The 23,530-nt window shown below is 45.9% G+C and overlaps 2 protein-coding genes across 4 annotated transcripts in view; both read left to right on the top strand.

Annotated features, from left to right (window-relative positions):
- ADGRE1 (adhesion G protein-coupled receptor E1) overlaps positions 1-16,894 on the top strand; it is a 33,794-nt gene extending 16,900 nt beyond the window's left edge. Inside the window, exons 11-23 of the mRNA XM_036890712.2 lie at positions 49-137; positions 769-852; positions 2,126-2,303; positions 3,135-3,254; positions 4,390-4,589; positions 5,042-5,212; positions 6,422-6,616; positions 7,894-8,129; positions 10,710-10,776; positions 12,653-12,744; positions 14,508-14,676; positions 14,774-14,878; positions 16,522-16,894. Of these exons, the coding sequence (XP_036746607.2) occupies positions 49-137; positions 769-852; positions 2,126-2,303; positions 3,135-3,254; positions 4,390-4,589; positions 5,042-5,212; positions 6,422-6,616; positions 7,894-8,129; positions 10,710-10,776; positions 12,653-12,744; positions 14,508-14,676; positions 14,774-14,878; positions 16,522-16,527 (1,712 nt within the window). The 3' untranslated portion in view covers positions 16,528-16,894. The remainder of the gene's footprint in view (positions 1-48; positions 138-768; positions 853-2,125; positions 2,304-3,134; positions 3,255-4,389; positions 4,590-5,041; positions 5,213-6,421; positions 6,617-7,893; positions 8,130-10,709; positions 10,777-12,652; positions 12,745-14,507; positions 14,677-14,773; positions 14,879-16,521) is intronic.
- Positions 16,895-19,924: 3,030 nt separating this feature from the next.
- The window catches only part of LOC118915256 (putative adhesion G protein-coupled receptor E4P), a 28,130-nt gene continuing 24,524 nt past the window's right edge, over positions 19,925-23,530 (top strand). For all 3 annotated transcript variants that reach the window (XM_057489724.1, XM_036890833.2, XM_057489725.1), the window contains exon 1: positions 19,925-21,499. The gene's annotated coding sequence lies outside the window, so the exon portion shown is untranslated. The remainder of the gene's footprint in view (positions 21,500-23,530) is intronic.

Genomic DNA, 23,530 nt, shown 5'->3' with positions numbered 1-23,530 from the left:
ATCTTGCTATGGTTAAGTTTGATGTGGTTGCTTTTGTCTTCTTCCTAGGGGTTCCCTTCAAGTGTAAAGAAGAAATTATACTCAATAATGAACGGGCCCAGCTATGCCAATCGGGAGCAGCATTGGAGCCTGAATATGTAAATATTTTGGAAGGTTCCTAGCTCTTGAAGTTTTCTCAGAGGCCAGTTAGGTAGGATGCTGTTTGGCAGCTTTAACAAAGGCAAAGATAGCAGTGGCCTAAACCAGATAGCAGTTTATTTCTCTCCTTGGAATAGTCTGAGAATCAGCTGTGGAGAGAGGATATGATGACTTCCTAAGGCTCTGCCATCCCTAACATGAGACTCCCACTTTGTGGTCCAATATGGCTGCTCCTGCCCCTGCCATCATGTCTACATCCCAGCTGGCGGGTGGGGGAAGGAAAGGCATAGTTCTTCCCTTTAAGACTATGACCTAGCATCACTTGTGCTTACACCTAGCTTCAACGAAAGCTGGGAAGGGAGGACATTTCTTTATCCAAAACTTGGGGATTCTTATCACTAAATAGTTTTGTGGTTTATGTTTGCTTCTTTTATTGGGAAGAGAGATGTGCTGCGGTTCCAGTTCTGATAAAATGGTGAATTTCTATTTCCTTGAGAATTCTAGAGACTCATGGTGCATCAGGAATTCAGGACCACCCCATAAGGTGGGGTTGATGGCTCAGTTCGTACCTTACAGGCTTGGGGAATGGATTGATCAATGCTCACAAATGCTCTTCCCTGTGGGGCCCAGGTCTCCTTCTGTGCACTAATGAATGCCACCATCAGCGTTCTGGATGACACCTGTCAAAACAAAACCACTGCCACTTCTCTGAAGGTAACAATGAAGTCTTTGTAATTGTGTGTCAAGTCCTGAACATCTTAGGGGACCCTTTGGGTGCAGAAAGTCCTCTTGATACTTAACAGGTTGTGAGGTGATGTTAATTCAGTATAGTGTAAGGTTTTACATGCATACAGTAAAATTGCCCTTTTCTATTCAGTTTTATGAATTTTATTATCTGAATGGTTTTGTGTAACTACCACCATGATCAGAATACAGAGCGGTTCCATTTCCTACCAAATCTCCCTTGGGCTTCTCCGTTATGGTCAGATAGTCCCTCCACCAGGGGATTCCCTATCTGTTTATTTCCTGATCTGTTTTATCACCACAGTTTTGTCTGTTCATAAAATTTATGTAAATAGGATCCCAGGGGATGTGGCCTTTTGAGGCTGGCTTCTTTCTCTCAGCATCGTCCCTTTCAGATTCATCAATGTTATGCTTATCAAAGTCCCACCCTTTTCCGATAACCACTGTCACATGCACACACTGAAGCCATTCATTAAGTACCTACTATGACAGGTTTAGAGCTGTGATTAAAAATTCAGTCTCTGAGGCCAGACTGCCAAGCTTCAGATCCTCCTAGATATGTATCCTTGTTTCTCCATCCCCTATGGAAATAATAACAGCCCCTACTTCATAGGCATAGTCCTACAATTAAATTAGTTAATATATGTAAGACATGTAAAACAATCCCTGGCTCATCATAAGTGTTATTTTTATTTTTACATGCCAGAAACCGAAATGCCATAAATATAACATTTTAAAGTACTTGTTTAAACTAACTGAGGTAATATATACATATTATTCTGTAACTTGCTTTCCTTAGCAATAGCTCACAGCTCTTTTTCCTTGTTAATACCTATAAATCCACCATGGTATTCTTTTGTTCACGGCTGCATACTATCCCCTGATTTGACTCCATCATCATTAGCTTAACCAATCTGTTGGGCATCTAGGCTTCCTGACCTTTTGCTATCACAAACCACACCGAAGTGAACCTCACTGGACAAGATCCTTGCACAATTGTTCAGTATTTCTGGTAGGGAAATGGCCACGTCCCAGGGTACATGCCATGTATGCCAGGGTAGATGCTCACTTTCCATATACCGTAAAGGCTACGCCGGTTGGCAAGCCCAGCGGGGCCTCTTGAATTGGGAAAAGGATGCTCATGGATGCCTTTTTCATCCTTCATTGACCTAGACTGTCAGCCCACTCTCTCGATGAGCGAGAGAGAGACAGCGAGAGGAAGCAAACCCACATTTCCTTGCAGAGTACGGCTGAGAGCTTCGCTTCTGTGCTTGACCAAACATCCACATGGTCCAACTTCACCAGAGAAGAGACCTCCACCCTGGCCACGGTCTTCCTGGAGAGCGTGGAAAGCACGACATTGGCTGCTTTACTGAAACCCTCCACGAATGCCAGTCAGACTGTTCGGACGGAATATTTAGGTGGGGTGTATCCTTCACGGCAAGGCTCCTAGCTGCTGGCTCTGAGGGGTGACTTTGCCAGTAGGATTCCCCATGACTTTCCCCAATACCACTTCCCCAACTGGCTCAAACCTCCAGACTCACAGCCACGCAAGTCTAAGGGTATTAGCAACATCTCCCATTCACTGTGCCTGGTGTTGTGTTAGGCGTGGGTTGCCGAGTACGGTTGGGAGCGTGTCATTCATTCACTCAATAAATGTTTGTGACCTGCCTACTGCACATATGTCGGTAGGCCCAATGTGGCTGAAGTGGAGTGGAGAACAGTGAAGGCTGTCAGGGGACGGGTCAGTGAAGAAAGGAGAGACAGGTGAGAAACCGAAGGCTCAGAGAGGTTAACGCATTGTGCATGTTTGCACAGCTGGTGAGTGGCAGCATTGGGTGGCCTAGTTAGCACCACCTGACCACAGAACAGGAGCCTGTATCTAATACACTGAGCTTGCCCAAGCCCCTTTCTATTTCCTTTGGCTTTGGAAAACTTGTCTACATTTGGAGTAGCCAGAAGCTCCTGTCTCTGTCGCCTTCCATTACTGTTGACTGCAAGCCGGTCTTCCCCTGATGCCTCCGCTGAGATAGGAAAGCCCTCTCCTAAAGCTCCAACCGGGCTTGTCATTCGTTAGGTGCCACCATCCTCCTATCATCCGTCAAGGGGCTCAAGACCTTCCCCCAGATGAGCTGGCCTTTCCGTTTTCCCCTTTGCTTGCAACTAGGGACGTGTTTCTTGGTTGGACAGAAACCAAATTGGGGACCCACTTTCTGGGTGACCTCATGCCAGCGCTCCATTTCTCCTTTCAGACATTGAGAGCAAAATTATCAAAAAAGAATGCAGCGATGAGGACCTGGCCTTCAACTTGAAAGCCAGAGGGGATGAGCTGAAGATCAGGTGCTCCACCATCAAAGAATCTGAATCCACAGGTACTGAGCCGCTCTTGAAGCACCAAGAAGGGTGGTTACGGTGCCTTCAACCAGCAAATGTTTACTGATCACCTCTTAGGTGCCAAGACCTGTGCCAAGGGGTAAGGGAATCAATCAATGATAGTAGAGGCAGGTATAGCCCATGCCCTCAGGGAGTTTTCTGTCTACTAAGGAAGTCAGACATTAAATAAATAATCTCACAATCCTGGAATATCAAGACCCTCATTATCCAGTACAGCAACCACGGACCACATTTTGTCCCGGAGCCCCTGAAATGTGGCTAAGCGATGATTGTAAAATGCATGCTGGATTTCAAAGGCTTGGTGTCAAAAATAAATGATGCAATCTCATTAATAATTTTTATATTGATTAACGTTGGAATGACAATGGGTGGCACCTACTGAGTTGACATATTATTCAAATTAATGGTACCTGCTTTTTACTTTTCTAAGATGTGAGTACTAGAAAATTAAAAATTGCCTAGGTGGCCCTCAATATATTTCTAGTAGGTAGAACTAATCTGTGTCAGGGACTGTCAAACTTTTCCTGTAGAGGGCAGGTCAGTAAACATTTTAGGCGTTGAGGGCAACTATTCAGTTCAGCTGTCATCATACAAAATCAACCCATAGGCGATCTGTAAGCGAATGGGTGTGGCTGTGTTGCAATAAAAGTTTTATTTACCAAAAAAATGGGCAATAGCCAGATTGGCCTAGAGACCACCCCTGTTTCCCAGCCCTGATCTACATGCTATCTGCAGGGCACAGGGGACCAGCTGAGGACACGTCCCTGGAGGCCACCACCACTGAAAGGGGAAGCCCACCAGAGACACTGAACACGAATAACCATAGATGTGGGAGGGGAACTCACTTCCCACTGCTGAGTTGACTCATCCCTTCAACGCACAAATTCAAATTTATTTTTAAGGGTAGCCAAGATTTCTTCAGGTGGTAACACCGCAGGAATTATTTCTATGGCTGACCTGGAAGTATGAGGGTGTTTCAGTCCTTAGAGCGGGCCGGTGAAGGCGTGGAGATGCCTGGGATGTGAAAGTGTGTGTGTGTGTGTGTGTGTGATCTACAATAGCTACTGAACAAATGATTCCTTTTTTCCTGTTTCCCTTTGGGGGAAATTGCAGGGACCACTGGAGTGGCCTTTGTCTCCTTAGTGGGGATGGAGTCTGTTTTAGATGAGACGTTCTTCCAAGACCCTCAGGCCCCCTCGGCCAACTCCAAGAGGAAGCTAAGGATAAATTCTCACATTGTTCAGGGCATCATGACCGGGAACAGGAGAGAAGGGTTCTCTAAGTCAGTCATCTACACTCTGGAGAATATTGAGGTTTGTAACGAGGTCTCCACTGCGCCCCCATCTACCCATTGAGAACTCCTCATCCCCAAGTACGCTTGCTTGGCTTACCCTTCTGATGGGGACAAGCTTCCAGAATTTCTAGCAACTCCAGCCAATCCCCCAAATTCAGCTGCAGAAGAATGGGCTCTGCTCTGTCTATGGGGTATTTTTCAGTTCATCAAAGGGCAAAATGTAGGCTACATCAAGTCACGCTGAGGCCGGAACATTTACAGAGACCTAATTTACGTTAACTATGACCAGATCCACGGTAGAGACAGATCTGGCGTCCAAGGTTTTCTTCGTATCACTTCACGTGAAAATACCAGCCGTTTTCCCCATTCCCTGCAGAGCATAACTGCCTCATTTTACCCTAAATAACTTCTTGAGTCACATGGAATCCATGGACAAGGGTTCTCAGGTGACCTGGCCCTTTGAACTTTCAGCCCAAGCAGAAGTCTGAGAGGCCCATCTGTGTCTCCTGGAGAGCAGACGGGAAGGGCGGCAGGTGGGTGCCGTCTGGCTGCGTGATCTTTGAAGCTTCTGAGACTCACACTGTCTGCAGCTGCCGTCGGATGGTGAATCTGGCCGTCATCATGGCTTCTGGGGAGCTCACGGTCAGTACCCCATACTCTGTGCTTTGATTCCCCAAGTCCAGCGGGGAAATATTGACTAAACATCTGTTGTGTGCCTCTCATAGCTTTGGGTGCTGTGGGAGGGAGTCATGGGGTGTGGGCAGAAGGGGGTGTGTGCTATACCTCTGCCTTTGGATAATTCGTGGTCTGCATAGGAAAACATAACCCTCTTTATATATATATCTATATATATAAAATGAGAAATGACTCCAGACAGGTGCAGGAATAATATTAATCACAGGTCCCATTGACTGAGCCCCTACGGTGTGCTGGACCCTTTAAGTGTTCCTAGACCCCTTTTACAGGATGGGAGACTGAGACTCAGAGCAGCTGTGTGTCTTGCTCAAGCTTGCTAAGCTCGTGACTGGCAGAACTGTATTCTCTTAACTACCATCACAATATTGCAGTGAGGAACTCGTGAGGTGATAGCTTGGCATTTCTTTAAAATTTCCTTAACACACAGAAAGCACTCAAATCCATTTAAAATTAATTTAAAATTCATTACAAATAATGGCATAGGGGAAGGACTCAGCCTGTCATTTCCATTCGCACAAGTCGGGGCGTCTCTGAGCACTTTTGACCAGTCCTAATTCAGGGCAGGAACCACCAAGAACCACTGTAGGTATTTCAAGCAGAAAGGACTTGAACACAGGGAGCCGGGTGCTCATGAAATCGCCGAAGGGATGGAGGAGTTGAAATCAGGGGGCTGCCACTTGGATTTTGGCTTCAAAGTCATGCCCCCCTGCAGCTGTATAACCTGGAGGTCAGAAATCATGGCTGTGATGTCACTCCACATCCATGAAATTAAAGACTGGAGAGTTGGAATGTGGAGTCCAGCCATAGCTCACTCCTGCCTGCAGAAAGCTGATATCTGTCTCCATTACGCCTTCCAAAGCCTTCGTGCATGCGTCTCAGACAACCTAAGTGACACCAGGACCTTAGCCCCAAGAAGTTCTGGGAAATGCAGTTTGTGGACATCCTACCACAGTAATACCTGGGGCAGGGTGAAGGAAAGGGGTGGAATGGGTGTGGATGGATGGAGTGGATATTAAAGAATGATGATGGACAACATCTAGTTTGCTCCAAGTGTCAGAGGAAGGAAAGGTCCCCAAGCCAGCAGCCTGGATGATTCTTTTTCCCACCTTGGGGGATAGTGACCCCTCACTGAGTGGTGTATCTTTTTCCCGACAGATGGAGTTCTCCCTGTACATCATTAGCCACGTGGGCATGGCCATCTCCCTGGTGTGTCTCGTCTTGGCCATTGCTACCTTCCTGCTATGCCAAACCATTCGCAACCGCAACACCTACCTCCATCTGCATCTCTGTGTGTGCCTCTTCCTGGCCAAGGTTGTCTTCCTCACCGGTATAGACAAGACAGACAACCAGGTCTCACATCCCTTGGACTGTGTCCCCATCCGGCCCCATCACCTCCCCGTGTGCCTCTGCTCACAGCTACCCAACTCCCTCTGTGCCAGTTCCCACCTCAGGACCTTTACATACGCTGTGCTCTGTTCGGCTATTACCTGGCCCGCCACTCCTCACCTGGGTGGCTCCTTCTCGTGCAGGTCTCGGTTCAGAATCATTCCCCTGATGATGTTATGTATTGTGATGATCTTGCTGCTCTTTAAGCCATTGGTTCTCACCTGGGATGACTCTGCCCCCAGGGAACACTTGGCAATATTTGGTGACGTTACTGGTTGTCACCACTGGGAGGGGGTGCTGCTGGCATCTGGTGAGTGGATGCCAGGGTGGCTGCTAAATATCCTCTATGCGCAGGACGGCCCCCCACGATAGAAGATAATCTGGCAGTGGTGTCACGCATGCCAGTCATGCTACAGCCGAGAAACCCTACTCCTTATCCCTCTATTTTCTTTCTTTCCCAGCATGTATTTGAAACCGTATTGATTATTTGTTGTGTTTGCTGTGTATCTCCCTCCCCCATCACGTTAGGCTGTGTGCCCTGAGAGAGCACGAACTTGGATGAATTTACCCCCAACAGCCGTGCCAGAAATACAGCCGGCTCGCAGGGCTTTCCCGGAAGAAGTGCCCTGACGTTCCGGGCGGGGGAGTGATTCTCCGCGCAGGGTTACCCCTCTCCCTGCAGGGTGCTCAGCGTCCCAGACCCCAACCCCCGAGACCTAAACGCTAGTAGTGTGCCCACCCCCGTCATTTACCCAGGGGTGGGCCAACTCTTCTGTAAAGAGGCAGATAGAAATATTTTTGGCTTTGCAGATCCGTGGCCCCTCTCTGCCGTTTTAGCGTGCAAATAGCCAGAGAGAATACGTAAGCGGGTGTGGCCATGTGCCGATGAAACGTCATTTACAAAGCGGGCAGCCGGCCCAGTGGCCGTGGTCCGACATCTCCTCCCCACCAGCTCCACATCCTCTAACAACCCCTAACGTAGGGGATCCACTATCCATTTTCCCCCAGTTTTAGCCCTGAAAGTCGTGTGTCCTGGGAAAACTCAGTCCCAGGCAAACCAGGACGATTGGTCGCCTTACCAAGGGAGGGTGCCACCCGCAGGGCAGAATATAAATATCTGGGGAATGGATGCATATGGGCTGGGGCTGAGGAGCCCCCACCCAAGCAGTCCCTCTTAGCCTTCTTCCTCTGAGCCCGCTCCTCACAGGCGGACCCTGAGTGTGCGGGCTTCTCCTCTGCAGCTGGTCTGCGCCATCATTGCGGGGATTCTGCACTACCTTTTCCTCGCCTGCTTCTTCTGGATGCTGGTGGAGGCCACGATGCTCTTCCTCATGGTCAGAAACCTGAAGGTGGTGAATTACTTCGGCTCTCGCAACATCAAGATGCTGTACCTCTGTGCCTTTGGCTATGGGCTCCCTGGGCTGGTGGTGGCTGTCTCTGCCGCTGTGCAACCAAAGGGCTATGGGATGCATAATCGGTGAGTGACAGCTTCCTCTCCCTGAAGACCCTGCTGCCAGGGTTCAGGACGATGATCACATGAACAACAAGGAGAACAATAACAGTAGCAGTAGACGTGGCTACCATTTATTGGGCTTTTCATGTACTGTTATTCTCAGGGTTGCTCTGTACGGTAGCATAGGTTGTGCACTGCCCAAATCGAGGAGCCACTGGTTGGCACTAGAGCATAGTTGACTGAACGTGATTGTTCAGTTTTAAAATCATGGACTCTGGAGCCAGCCCGCTTAGGTCTGAATCCTGACTCGACCACCTCCTAGCTGTGCTACCTTGGGAAAGTTACTTAACTTCTGTATGCTTCCCTTTCCTCCTCTGTGAAATAGGGGCTAACAACAATGGCTATATCATAGTGTTGTTGTGAAGGCTGAATGAGTTATTACCTGCAAAGCATTCAGAAGTGTCTGCAGCAGAGCACCGTGTGGTACACATTATTAGCACCATCATTACTACCGCTGTCTGTTTCAAAACAAGATATGTTTATCATGTTGAAATGACTTTAGGTAGTAGGCTGGGGGATAATAATTTTAGGATATTTTAAAATATGTTTTATAGGGCATTAGAAAAAAAATTGCCAACATACCAACTTTATGATTTCACAGACACGATCCTGTTGTATAAGTAAAAAAAAGTGAGTCCATTTTGAGGGACAAAATTAGGTAATTGACAGAACAAGTGCTAATTGGATAGGGCAGAGACTGTCACTCACTGTGTTATTTCATGTAATCTATGACAGACTCTGGAGATAGTGTTGCTATTCTATTTACAGAAGAGGAAGCTGAGGCTCAGAGGGGTGACTTTCTCACCATCACAGTGAGAAAGGAGCCGCGCGAGGACATGAATCTGGGTCTTTCCAATCCCAGGGGCTCCACTTAGGACCCTGCGCTTTAGGCACTTTACTGAGCTGTGTTTAGGGGATTAAATACCCAGGTTTCCTCCCTGTGTGATGATGGCTTATACTTCAGGTAAGGTCATGAGATAAGGGGTTAGGGAAAAAATGTTCCCATTAAGTGAACACCCATCATAACCTAAATCCTGTAAGCCGTACAAACATATATTGTCTCTGGTACTTTGCAACAAAAATCCCGTGTGTCGGGACCAAGGGCCTTGCATTTTGTACAGGGAGAATAATGTCCACTGAATTTGTGCAGCCCTGAGACCCACAGCACATAAGTAACAGCTTAATAAGTGGCAGCTGCAGAGGCAATCGAGGCTCAGGGCAGTTGTAGAACTTGCCCAGGGTCACATGGCTAGTAAGTGTCCAAGGGGGAGAAGGGGAGACCAGTGTGGGGCATGGAATCTGAAGAACACCTTCTGGCGGTGGGAACCACAGAAAGTTTTGGAAGAGAGGAGTAACACTGACCAGGCTTTGAGACGATCTTAGGAAGCACTAGGGAGTGGGGAAGAGAAGGCACACATACGGGGTGCATTCCGTGTGTGACCCAAATACGGGCTCTGCTGTGGGTAAGCCAGGCTCAGTCTCAGTGGGTGCCTCTGGGAGCTTGTGTAGGGCATGCACCGTCGTTGTGCCATTCACGGGGCAAGGGAGTTGACGTCCATTCGCCAGCTCCCTCCCGTCAGCCACTGGTTGAGGGCTGCTTCCCAGGAGAACTAATTCTCCGCTGCTCTCAGTCTGATGCTCTCTGGCAGAGGTACAGACACAGACAGGCAACTGGCCACCATACTACTAAGGCGGTCATTTCTGAAAGGGTGTGGACAGCGTCTTCTCATGATACAAACTCTTCCCCACATTTTTATCACTCTGCTACCGGAGACTCACATTCCAGGGAGAGAACATCTGATTGGCCAGACTTGATTATTTCCCTTCTCTTGAGGAGGGAGTCATGCTTCTAAAGGGATGTTGGACTTTGGAGAGTGGTGGGACGGTTGTTGGGTGGTGAAACTAGCAAACATCTGCTGTAGGCAGGATGGAAAGAGGCAATGTTATTTTTTAACAAATAATTATGGAATGCTTCATCCATGCCAGGCTTTGCACTGAGTGGTGGTTATTCAGAGAAGAACAAGATGGTCACAGTCCATCTTGCAGCTCATTCTCATGCAGCTCAAAGCCTAGTAGGGGAAGATGGACAGTTTGCAAGTAAACAAGCAACTGAACACCATAATTTACGATACCTATAGATGCTGTCTGTTTTTAAACCAGCAAGCTCTGCTAGAGAGGGCCTGGTGGTAGGGGTAGTCAGTAATGCCTTCCAGAAAAGGTGACATCTGAGCAGAGATTGAATGACAAGCTTGTGCCAGTGGAGAGTTCTGGATAGTGGGGAAGGGATTATTCAGGGTGTGAACTGAGAATAAGCTCTGTGCAGGGCACCGAGTGAATATTTCAGGAGCCTTAACCCAGGAAGCAGGTCTGAAAGGGAGATTCGCTGTGGTCCAAAGAACACTGAGTTGCAAACTGTCCCGTTGTGAGAATTGTCATCTCCGCGTCACAACTTAAACATGCTCCTCCATTAGCGCGGGGCAAGATTAACTATAGGGTCAAGATCGAGGCAAGCACTGACCAAATTCCTCCTGTTTCTCTCTATAGCTGCTGGCTGAACACAGAGACGGGGTTCATCTGGAGCTTCCTGGGCCCAGTTTGCACGATCATAATGGTAAGCAAATTGCTTGGGGCAGTGTGTTCTGGAGTCAAAGCAAGGGTACTCGAGGATCAAGAAGTGCCAGGGCCAGTTGCAGAGCCAAGACCCCTTATCTCTCTGAAATGTTCTCCCTTCTGACCCTCAATTCTTGAGATTTCCAAGTTAGAGTGTAATTTCTTTGACTTGTGATTTTTTTATGCCAACATGCAAATGTTCTTGGGAAGGACCACAGTTTTATCTGTCCCTTGTGCTTCAGTAAGGAAAAAGGGTCTGTCAATCTGTTCTGAGTACCGATGTTGAATGAGAGAACAAGTAGAAAGAAATCAGGAGCCTTTGGAGGGAAGAGGGGATAGGAAATGGTGGGATGGAGGAAGAGGGAAGCTGGGGGATTTTCTCCCACTCTATTGAGGTGTAACTGACCAATAAAATTATCTGTATTTAAGGTGTACAACTTGATGTGTTGACATATGAATACATTGTGAAATGATCACCATAACCAAATGAATGGACCTAGTGATCACCTCACATAGTTACCATTTTTCTTTCTTTTGTTGGTCATGAGGACACTTAACAACTACCCTTTTAGCAAATTTCATATATACAAGGCAGGACAGTCTTGTTAACCATAGTCACCATGCTGTACATTCCATCTCCAGAACTTATTCACTTTGCATGACTGAAACTTTGTAACCTTAGACCAATATCTCCCCATCTGTCCCTTCCCAGCTTCTGGCAGCCACCATTCTGTTCCCTGGGGATCCTGGGGATGTTGGGCACCATCTCCTTCTTCCTTGCCTCCAATCCAGATACTACAGTCCTGCAAGATGACATTCCTTATGACTGTCCCTCATGGTGGCGTGTTTCCTTGTGTCACTTGTAATTGTTAATTGTGAGCTCGTATTCGACTGATCTAAATCTGGGGAATTCTTGAGGTTGTATTCCTCCAGAGCCGTAGTGCTCTAATTTCTATCAGATTCTGGGGAGCCACATATTAGTGTTTGAGGGCTGCCATAATGAACTAACACAAACTGGGTGGCTTAGAAAAACAGAATTTTATTGTCTCACTGTCCTGGAGGCTAGAAGTCTGAAATCAAGGGGTTGGTAGGGTCACACTCCCTCTGAAGTCTCTAGAGAAGGATCTGTTCTAGTCTCCTCTCCAAATTCTGGGCTTCAGGCATTCCTTGGCTTGTAGATGTCTGTCTTCTCCCTAAATCTCTTCACATTGATTTCCCTCCATGTGTGTCTGTCTCTATGTCCAAATTTCCCTGGTTTATAAGGAAACCAGTCATATTGGATCGGGGCCCACCCTGAAGACCTCATTTTAATTTGGTCACCTCTGTAAAGACCCGATCTCCAAATCAGGTCATATTCTGAGGTCCTGGGAATTAGGGCTTCAACATAAATTGGAGGGGGGGCGCGGCCAATTGGTGGGACACAGTTCAACCCATAACAGGGCACTGGTCTTGATCCTGACTTCCCAGATGCATGCATGCAGTGGAAATAAAGGAAGATCCCCCCAAATAAGAACGAGCAAAGGCTGTTTACTTGGTGATTTCTGTAGTAATAAAGTCAGCCACCGTCACGTGTATTTGCCAGAGACTCCAAAGCAGTCAGAGCAGGGGACAGCTTTATAGAGGAGGAAAGGGGAGGGGTAGCTCAGGTGAGCCCTGGCGGCAGGTGGTAGGCACGGGGACCCTATAGGTGGGCTAACTCAAAGCAGGCGTCCTAGGCGGTTGGTTAAGGATGTTATTACCTTTTCTTTTTTGCGAAGTTGTTTGGCTTCCTGCAGTGGTTACTGCAGACTGTGGGGCAGAGTTCCATTTTTATAGATGGTCAGGCCACTGTCTGTTTGTAGATCCAATCTTCCAACCCCTTCGGCTTGACTTTGTAGATCAATTTCGTCCTCCTGACGTGGACCTTGTGGATCCTGAGGCAGAAGCTTTCCAGTGTCAATGCTGAAGTCTCCACCCTCAAAGACACCAGGTACATTTTCTCCTTCCTCCCACATGGGTTCATTGAGTGCTTTGGTACCCCTGGTTCTGTGAAGAGCAGTGCTTACATCTGGGGGCTCAACCCCAGTGCTGCCACTTACAAGCTGTGTGACCTTAGGCAAGTTACACAACCTCTCTGAAACTCAGTTTCCTCATCTGTAGAACAGGGATATTAATATTGCCCACTTAATGGGGCCTATGAAGCATTTAGCATAGTTACTAGGAAGAGTATTTCATATATAGCAACTATTAGTGAATCTTCTAATTATTCTTCTGCACATACTTATATGTACATATTTACAAAAGCAGAATCATACTATTTTGTCACTACTTTTTGCTCTTAATAGTGTCGTGAATATTTTTTCAATTTAATTAGAAATTCTTAGAATATGTATGTATGTGTGTATATATATACATATGTATATATGTATATATATTTTTTCTTTTGTATAGCATTTCAGTGTAAGGAAGTAGCACAACTTATTTAAACCATCCCTTATTCGTGGACATTCAAGTTGTTTCTGTTTTGGGGGGGATGCTATGATAAACAATACTGTCTTAAATACCTTTGGAGATAAATCTTTTTCCACATCTGTGGTTAGTTAGTCATAACACTAGGCATGCAACTCCTGAGTCAGAGAGTAGGTCGGATTGTAGCACTGTTAGTGCACCCTGCAAAGTGTTTTCCAGAAAATTGATTTCCAGTTACATGAGTGCTTGCTTAACTACAGCTTTGCCAACAACGGGATTTATCTGTTTTGTTGCATTGTTTTGCTGATTTAACAGGTGAAATACATGCATTTTAATTATATTAATTTATAAGTTTTAAATATAAAAATATTCTCATTATTTTTATTTCACATGTATTCTTTTATCTTACAGATGCAAGCCTTTTTCATTTTCTTATAAACCATTTGTGCTTCTTAACTTCATCACTCAACTAATATTCATTTCAAGAATCTACCAAAACCAGACATTGTTTAGCCTTTATTGTCCTTTGCTTGCTTTCCTGTCAGTGGCCAATCCATCATCCACCATAAATATTTTTTTCTAAGAATTATTTTTAAAAAGCTAACACAAAGTTAATATATGCAATGGTAAGAATAATTAAGCAGTGAAAAAGAGAACACATAGAAAGTGATACCTCTTTCTTCCCGGACCCCCCCAGGTCCCCAGATCTCTCCTGCCTCAAGCAACGGTTATGACTCAAATAGCTTCTTTCCAGAATATTCTTTACTTAAACACCCACCTTCTAATATATAAGTGATAGAGAACTGTGGAGAATGACTGCTTAATAGACACAGGATTTCTTTGAGAGATACCAAAAATGTCTTGGAACTGATAAGTGTATATTACGAATATGTTAAATGTCACAGAATCACTCACTTTAAATGGGGTGAATTTTATGTTATGTGAGTTTTATCTTTCCAAAAAGGGAAAAGGCTTCACAGTATTTCATACTATAGCCTCACTGTTCATTTAACGTGTCTCTGATTCCTGGACACTTTGGACATCAAGCCTTTCTTTACTACAGACAACTTTGTGTTCGGTACCTGTGTCCACACATCTTTGTGCCCATGTGTATCTGAAGGCCAACCGCCTTTTACGTGCCAACAGGATAGCATTTCCCAGCCTCGTGGCCTGGGGACTGCCCCGCCCTTATTCCCACCTGTGTGGCAGCCTCAGACACACCTGGGAGGGTGGCGCATGAGGCCCCCTCCCAGAGCCTTATCCTCTGCACATCTTCTCCCCCAGGTTGCTGACGTTCAAGGCCTTTGCCCAGCTCTTCATCTTGGGGTGCTCCTGGGTGTTGGGCATTTTCCAGATTGGACCGGTGGCCAGTGTCATGGCCTACCTCTTCACCATCATCAACAGCCTGCAGGGAGCCTTCATCTTCTTCATCCACTGTCTGCTCAGCCGCCAGGTAAGCAGCTGCCGTCTCCCTGCCCCTGATGCCCGCCCTTCCAGGGGACAGGCCTGGGGAGTGATTTTATCTCCTCGTGATGTGTCTCCACCTGCAGGTACGGGAAGAATACAGGCGATGTTTCACCGGGAAGACCAAACCCAGATCCCAGTCCCAGACCTCAGGAATCTTACTGTCATCTGGGCCCTCCACTTCCAAAATGGTGAGAGACTGTGTGTTCCGCGCGGGTTCTGGCTGAACGGAACGGAATGCCTGCTTCTTAGCAATGCCAGACACCCCCAGGTGTTAAGTACCTACCATGAGCTAGACATGCGTATTAGCCTATTTAATAAAGTGTGGGGTTTGAGGGGGGCTTCAGGCCTGGCTCCTGGGCTTACATCCCAGCTTTGACCCTTAGTAGCTATGCGAGCTGAAAAAGATAAATCATGACCTGTACAGGTATAAAATTAGCATACATTAGGGATTTTATCTATGCATTGATGAGTGAGGGAATGAGGTGGATATTATTAACTGGCTTGGAAGATAATGCACAGGACAGATAATACATATATGTGTATGTGATATATATTATGTGTATGTTATATACATTGTATGCATTACATATGAATATGTGTTATATGGTGTGTATATATTGTGAACATTATATACAAATTATATGTATTATATCTGTATATATAATACACATGAATTACGTAATGTGTATTATATATACATTGTATAAATTATATATAGTGTAGCGTGTATTATATACATCATGTATACATTATATATGTATTATGTGTGCGTTATAGACATTGTATACATTGTACATGTATTATGTATATGTCTTTTTTTACATTCTTTTTTGAGTCAGTTTTAATCTGCCTGGTTCCCTCACTGATAATTATATGTATATGATATATAATATATCATAATCATATATTACAGAATTAAACAAATAATTGCAAATATACATAAAAGTATATCATATAATTAATAGTATATAAAAAATATATAATTTCATATTACATATATATATGAATTATACTACATGTATATAATTTAAAGAAATATCGAAGTGAATGTGCAAATAGAGGTAGAACTGATTTTTCCATGTAATTATTTTGCATCATTGTCAGTTATTTAAAATTTACAGAGTTGTAAAATTTTCCTCTATTTGGTGAATCTTCTATTCTTATCATTTCACTGATTTGTTCCAAGCACAAGTTACTAAGATCCAGTTGCTTAGTTAAGACTTGTTTTTGTTACAAAAAACATAAGTCCAGAGTTAGGCATTGCTGGTATTGGTTCTATTTGCTCAGAAGTGTTGTAAAGGATCCAGGTTCTCCCTGGCTGTCCTTCCCACTAATAACATATTGACTTTTCATCAAATTATTTTCATAGTTACAATGTGGCTGCCATAGCTCCAGACATCACAGCCATCTTCAAGTCAAAAGAAAAAGGATGAGGCAGAAGCAGCCAACTCCTTTTATGCTTCTCCCTTTAACAGGAAACAAACATTTTCCCAGAAGCCCCTCAGCAGATTTCCCTTTCACCTAATTGGTCAGGACTGTATCACGTGATCACTCATCGTTCCAAAGGAATTTGACAGAACAAGTATTTGGCTTTCTTGCTTGTAGAGTGCAAGCTATCAAAGGTGAAGAAGTCGAGAATAGGTTTTGAGTTTGCCAACAGTGCCCACCACACTTGGGATAATCACCGTTAACATTTTAGTGTTTATTCTCCTAGTATGTGTTACCATATTTATCTCTATTTCTAAGATCCATACTCCTATAGATCTGACCCCTGGAATTACATTTGTCCTAATCCTGCTGCCTGATTCTCATTCTGATTTCTTTCTCATAGGGTTGAAGCCCTCTTTTGCTTTCAAATACACTATGGGGTAACATTTGAGAAAAGCAGGTGCCTGCAGGAGCCTACGCTGAAATCTACTCTTTGAAGCTTAATGCAGAAATGTGGGATACTGCCAGCCCCAGAACTCTCTGGGAAACAAAAGTTTCTGTTCCAGATGAACATTTCATCTTTTGTTATCTGCACCTCCTTCAATTTCCAGAGTTTGTGGAAATAACAGATCCCAGTGCAATGGCACGCCCAAGACGATCTGGCTATTATTCTGTTTTCTCTTAAGCTCTCTGATATGTGGTCGCAAATGTTCCTTCTCCAGCACCTGTCACATGCCTGACCTAGAGCAGCCCTCAATAAATGATTTGTCATCTGACTGGCTGACTTACCCTTCCACAAAGACGCCTCCTGCTCTTAAAGAAATGACCAGTAAAACTGTAATGGCAGCTCCAGGGGATAAATAAAACATAGACGTATAGGCTACTTTGGCACAAATGCTTAAACAACTTAAGTTAAAATAGGAGTGGTCAGTGGAACAGAATTCTAGCATTTCATGGGGCATAGAACCAATGTCCCCTCTTTCCAGAAACTTTCTTACATCTTGGTCAGGATTCATAATACTCTCAAAGTTATCACCACCCCCCACCTGTTCTCCATTTCCCATAAAATCCTGAGTGCCAGGGAGAAGAAGGAGATGAACACCGTCCCTTCCATGGCCACCCTAATACCTCCCTGCTCAAAGTGGGGTCCGTGGACTTGCAACATCTGCATCTGCATCACTTTGTTAGAAAACCAGGATCTCAGGCCCCCCCACCAGATGGGCTGAACCAGAACTTGCATTTTAACAAGACCCATCCCCGGGGTTAAAGTTCTAGAATATTCTAGAATATTCTTCTGTTTGCCACACTGATAGCAGAGTTTGTCTTTAAAACCAGAAATGAAAATATCTCCTTGACTTTGGGACTTTGCATCTGCCATTCCCTCTCCCTAGGACACCTTGTCTCAAAATCTAATTTCTACTTTTCTCTGGAGTCTCAGCTTAGTTACCACTTCCTCCAGGAAGCATTCTTTGGATCTCTTGAAGTAGGATTAGATGTCGCTCCATGTGCTCTGTAGGGCGTCATGCTTTCTAGCCCCGTATTATAATTTATCATTTTGTTGGATATCTCCAACTTAGACTATGAGCTCTCTAAGTATAGGGAATTATATTTGATAGGTTCTCCATAAATACTTTGAATGGAAGATTGCTCTCCATTTTAAGGAAGAGGAAACTGAGGCTCAGAGAGGTTAAGTAACTTTCCCAGTATCACACAGCTGTAGGTGGCTGAGCTGGACTTTGAGCTCTTGACCAGGCCCCTTGTCCACACCTTCCTTCTCTTCCTTTGACCCTAGGAATTCTTAGTTTGGAAATACAGAGAAAACACTAAATATTTACTCTGAGTCAACTTACTACTTAGGATTCAATTAGGTTAGTGTGATCATGTGTTGGACAATTTGATAACAACATTAAACTTGGCTGATGGAACCTCAGCTACAGGTTGGGAGGGAAGCTAACACATGAGTATTTTTCTGATAGGCTGGTCTTCAGTTGGCTTGTGCAGAGCGTTCAGTACAGAGGTGACAGTTCTGAGGGACATTGAAGCAAGAGATGACAGGTTCTTCCCCACAGCCGATTACAGTGAGCCGACTGCATCAATGGCCTCAAGAATGGTCCCTGGCTCTCCATCAACCTTCCCTGTAACTTTGTAACCCCTTTTTTCTCTGACGCTGGCTTGGCCTTGCGATTTGTTTGGGCCAATGAAATGGTGGTAAACATGACTCAAAGCCAGAGGCTTCAAAATTGGGTGTGCATTCGTTCTAGTCCTGCTCTTGAACCCCTGCCTCTGCCATCAGAACATGTGCAGGCTAACCTGCTGGAGGGATTGTGAGAAACAGACAGACAGGAACTAAGCCATCCCATGATACCAGCAGAGGCCGTCCTTAATCAGCCACTCAGCCAACTTGCAGCTCACTGCAGTCACATGTGTGAGTCCAGCCAAGATGAGCCTAGACCCACCAGCCCACAGACTCCGGAGAAACAATGAAGTGTCATGGTCTCAAGGCACCAAGTTTCAGGAGTGGTTTGCTATCAAGTATTACTTGTGGCAACTGCTAACTGATAGAGCACCCAGCGGACTGTCAGTGCCTTGCCAAATGGATGGCAACCATTTGGAATAGACAAAGGCTTTGGTTCTTCATTTCCTCTTAGCTATCAACCTCTCTAAATCTATAATGCTTGAATTAAGTTCTATCTAACAAAGACCTTTGTCTATCTCTATACGAGTGTTACATGTTGGTCTAAAATACGGTCTCCTCAAGGAACCGTGTATTTCTAAGGTCGGTGAACGCTGGGACCAGCATGAATGGAATTCTTCTTACCATAACCATCAAGCTAGACGTGGCACAGCCTTCTACCTCTGTGGTCTCATAGGCCTCCGCTAGAGAGACACGGGTCTCAGAATAAAAACTGCGTGGTTCTCAAATCCCATACATACAAAGCGAGATAACTTTGTCCTCTCAGGATCTAAGTCAAGCACCACAGTTACTATCCCTATTTTCTTTTGCATGAATTACAACACGTTCTGCTCTCCCCACCATCATTGTGCACATCGCTGTCACCACATGATCACCACAGAGAGAAAACAACCAATGTTATCTGGATTTTATGGAAATGAAGGTCCCACACAGTCCCTCAGTAAGGGATATGATTTTGCTGAAATCCAAACAGATCAGTTAGGTTCCCCATTTAGCCCTGTACAGGAGACCAGTAACTTATTTATCATTTTTTAAAATTGAAAGTCACATAACAGAAAATTCACCATTTGAACCATTTTAGAGTGTACAATCCAGTGGCTTTTAGAACAGCCACAATGTTGTGCAACCATCACCCTATGGAGTCATGTTTTAATCCATCTCTGGTACCCAAGTATTCTCGGCATGCGAGGTTTGTTGGAAACAAAAGGGACAGTATATCCCAAGGACAAGATTCCGTTGAGTTCTGAGTGAGCTGGGAGAGAAAGAACATTTTAATAAGCCACTAACTAGAACCATTTCGGCATCAAGCCTGGGCACAGATCCCAGCCAGGTCCCACCTGATTCCTGTGCCCTCTTCCTGCGGTTGCAACACCTTCACCATATCCCAGCCAGTCCTGACATGGATACACCATTTCAACATGTGGGAAGGTTGCTGAGAAGAGCTTGTTTTTCAAAGGCAGGCAAAGGAGGAAGTGACATGTGTGTTTTGCGCTTTGGGTCCACAGGCTGGTAAAGGATGACGTTTCTTTGTTTCCTTGAAACGTGGCTTCCTCTTCTGCGACAGTTAAAAAAAGAAGTTTGGCTTCTGGGTAGAATAAGCAGAGCCGGGAGAGCGCCAGCCACCAGCTCGGCGTTCTACGATTCAGCGCTGCTCGGATGCCATCTACCCGGAGACACAGCGTTGGGTCCCACAGGTCGAGGGCTGCCATCCCGACGTGCACATGCCTCCCAGAGACCAGGAGGGAGCCTCGGCTGCCACCTGCGCTTCCGGCCACCTGGCTGCAGATCGGAGGTTCCCACGACCTCGTCCTTGATGGTTCATTTCCCAGAGTGGCTCACGGAACTCAGAGAAAACAGTTTCGTTCCTAGGTCACCGGTTTGTTGTGAAAGGATGTATGTAGCTCAAGAACAGCCATAGGGAAGGGTGGGGTGCATGGGGCCAGGCACGGCGAAGCGGTCGGGGCTTCCACGCCCTCCAGGCGCTCGCCAACTTGCAAGATCTCCGAGCTGCATCCTGTTGGGCTTTACGGAGCTTCACTGCATCGGCATGATTGACTAAAGCGTTGGCCACTGGTGACCCGGTCACCCTCCAGCCCCTCTCCTCTCCTTTCGGTCAGGGGTGGGACCGAAACTTCCAGTCTTTTATTCACATTGGTTCCTGCAGCCACCAGCACCCCATCCTCAGGTGTTCTCCAAAAGCCACCTCATCAGTATAAACCCAGTTGTGGCGGAAAAAGTTTTGTTATAAATAACAAGACACCCATCTCACTTTGCGGCTCAGGAACTGAAGACAAGAGACCCAGTATTATTACAACCGATGATCCTATCGCTGTTCTCTCTCTCTGGAGAGTGCAAGGGTTTTAGAAGCTGCGTGCCACAAACAGGGAGAGGACCAAATATATATTTATGGTTCAAAATGACAGTTTCACAGCAGGGCTAAGGGAAACTAAGAAAGGATGGTGGTACCCCTGGAAGGAGCAACAGGGAGGAACGCCTCACCTCTCGCTTAAAGGAGCACAGCGATGGAGCTGGTGGCGCGAGTTGGAACGTGCCTCGGGGGTGCGGCAGAAGAATCCAACCAGCGTGCAAGGGTGCAGGGGAAGGAGGAGCTCGGAAAAACAATATTCCCGGCTCTCTCTCCTCCTGCCCTCTTCTCTCCTTCCCCCGGTCAAACCCAGTTGGAAGACCGAGCGAAGGGAGGCCGAGTAACGAGGCTCGTGCTGGCAACCTCCTAGTGCACAGAGAGGGTGGCAAAGGCTGGATGCCAGATCTTTCACAATCACCCAAAGTGAATCGTTATATGTTCTTTAAAGTTGGAGAGGCAGCCACACCCTGTCGGACCATTCCTTAGACTGGGCATTTGCGCCCTGGGGTTATGAAGTAAGATGGCAGTTGGTGCCCCGTCATCACCTGGTTTCCCCCGTTGGACACGGGCACCACGTCCAAGTTCATTTTCCAAGGCACGTCAGTAGGTCCACCCTGGGCATGTACTATTGCAATGACTCAAAGAGAGAGAGAACCGCGATTATGCAAACCCCCAGCCAACACCCCCAGGCTTCTGTCTCACCCACTCACAACCCTCCTTGAGAAACTGGGACTCAAGATAAGAAGCCACCCTACTTCCTTTTTTCCTGAGCTCAGAAAAGCTGCTAACGCTGCGTGAGAGGCAAAGACTCCCCTCTCGTGGGTAAGTTGGAACTGGTTTGATGTTTTTCTGTAGAAAGTAGAAAATGTTTCGCGTGTGATCTTGGGGGTGGAAAAATGTCTGGCAGTGGATCTATTTTCAAGGAAGACCTGGTTCTAGGTCCTGTCGCCTAATTTCTTGGAAGCTGCTACGCGGGCATCTATCTCTCATTCCTTCCCCCGCTCTGCTTGGGCAGGGAGTGTGTGTGTTCTGTGTAGTGTGGGACACACTCAAGAGAGATAGTGAGTGTGTGTTAAGGGATTTAAGGTGACTTAAAATAATAAAGTTTCGAGAAATAGAGGCCGAAGCAAATGTGGCGTAGAACCAATTTGTTATTAAAAATGAGCAAAGCAAGCCCTTAAACAGTGAGTGAGTGTACAGAGGCCCCGGCATGGCTGCAGAAGCTCTGTTAAATCAGCTCAGTGAGATGCCAAGCTCACGCCCAAAGGACTGGGTATTTTATTCATGGCCAAAGAATCTACAGGTCATGTTTTCCAGCCATCTGTTTGTGACACCCTGGTGCGGGTGGGGGGCTATGGGGGGGTGGTGAGGGTGGAGAGCAACATCATGAACCAGCTTAGTAACAACCAGCATTTTAAAATTATAATTTCGATTGTAATTTAGCATTTGATTATTTCATTGCATCATTTATACCATTAGATTATATCACTGATCGTATATGATTATATATGTGATAGATCATACTGTCATTTATTATGATCTAAATGATCAGGTGCTGCGTGTAGCAAATACTGGTTTGTGAGACTTTCTTTATCTCTCCCTGATGTAAAATGTATTTCTTACTGTGGGTTATGGACAAAAATCTTTCCAAATCAGCATGGCTAGACAGGGGAAATGTTTCAGGCACAGGACGAGAAGTACTATATGAGCTCACCTATGCGCATGCTATTGTCGTGTGTCGTAAAAGCAGAGGGTGGCATGGTGCTTGCCTGGGGCTGGGAGGAGGGGACGCAGGACGTGATGGTCAAAGGGTGTAAAGTTTTGGTTATGCAAGATGAATCAGCTTTGGAGGCCTGCACACCACAGCACCTACAGCCAACAATCCTGCAACGTGCACTTAAAATTTACTAAGCAGGTAGTTCTTACGTTAAGCGTTCTTGCCACACTCGCGCGCGCGCACACACACACACACACACACACTAATCATAATGGGGATAGGAGTAAATTTCGGAAGGAAACGCTTATGTTTCTGGCTGTGATGACAGCGATGGTTTCACGTGCGTATAATCACGTCCAAACTCATTGAGTTTTATGCATTTAATATGTCCAGCCTTTTTACCTGCTGATCAAATCTCCGTAAAAGCGGTTTTAAAACCCCACTGGGGAGGAAGAATTTTCTTCTACCCTTCAAGGTTCTTCTAGCTGGTCTACGAATGAAATTGATGTGAACCAGATAAATAGGGGGAAAAAAACACAAAGCTTAATGATGTCTGTAGGGAGACCAGCAATGAAACTGAGGCCCCAAACAATGACCAAGGCAGGCAGCTGTTAGACATTGTAGACAAACAGACGGTAAATCGGGGAGGAATTTACAGGTCGAGGAAAACTGTGTGTGTGCCAGCATTTGGGCTGGGGTGGGTAGCAGAATAATAAAAAGGTAACAAGATTTGTGTGTGCAGCCTTTGCCTCTCTGAATTCCCTGTCGCTGGTGACGAGGGTGCCTTTTCTCCTCCGGGTGCAGGGTTCAGGTTCCTGGTTAGGGGGGACAGCGGAGTTCCCTCCTGCTCCTGCTGTTTCTCTGGTCGCTTTACTTTAAAATAGTCTACATGCCAAAGGAGTGCATCTTGGGGGGCCTGCCCTTGGCCCCCAATGAAACAAAACAACAGGAAAAACCAAATTGGGGCTGCTGGGGGTCTCAGCGGTTTGGAAAAACACAGTCACCTCTTTCACTTAAAATACTCACTTGAGTTAAACCGGTTTCAAACGAGATGTCACAAAAGAACTGGCCTCATCCAGCCAGGGTTTCTTGACACTGAGAGTTTTCACAGTGTATTTAGAGTAGGTATTTGGGAA

The sequence above is a fragment of the Manis pentadactyla genome, chromosome 12 (genome assembly GCF_030020395.1).
Source record: "Manis pentadactyla isolate mManPen7 chromosome 12, mManPen7.hap1, whole genome shotgun sequence".
NCBI classification, from domain to species: domain Eukaryota; kingdom Metazoa; phylum Chordata; class Mammalia; order Pholidota; family Manidae; genus Manis; species Manis pentadactyla.
The sequence above is the reverse complement of the archived record's forward strand: the minus strand, read 5'-3'. Positions and strand labels throughout refer to the sequence as shown.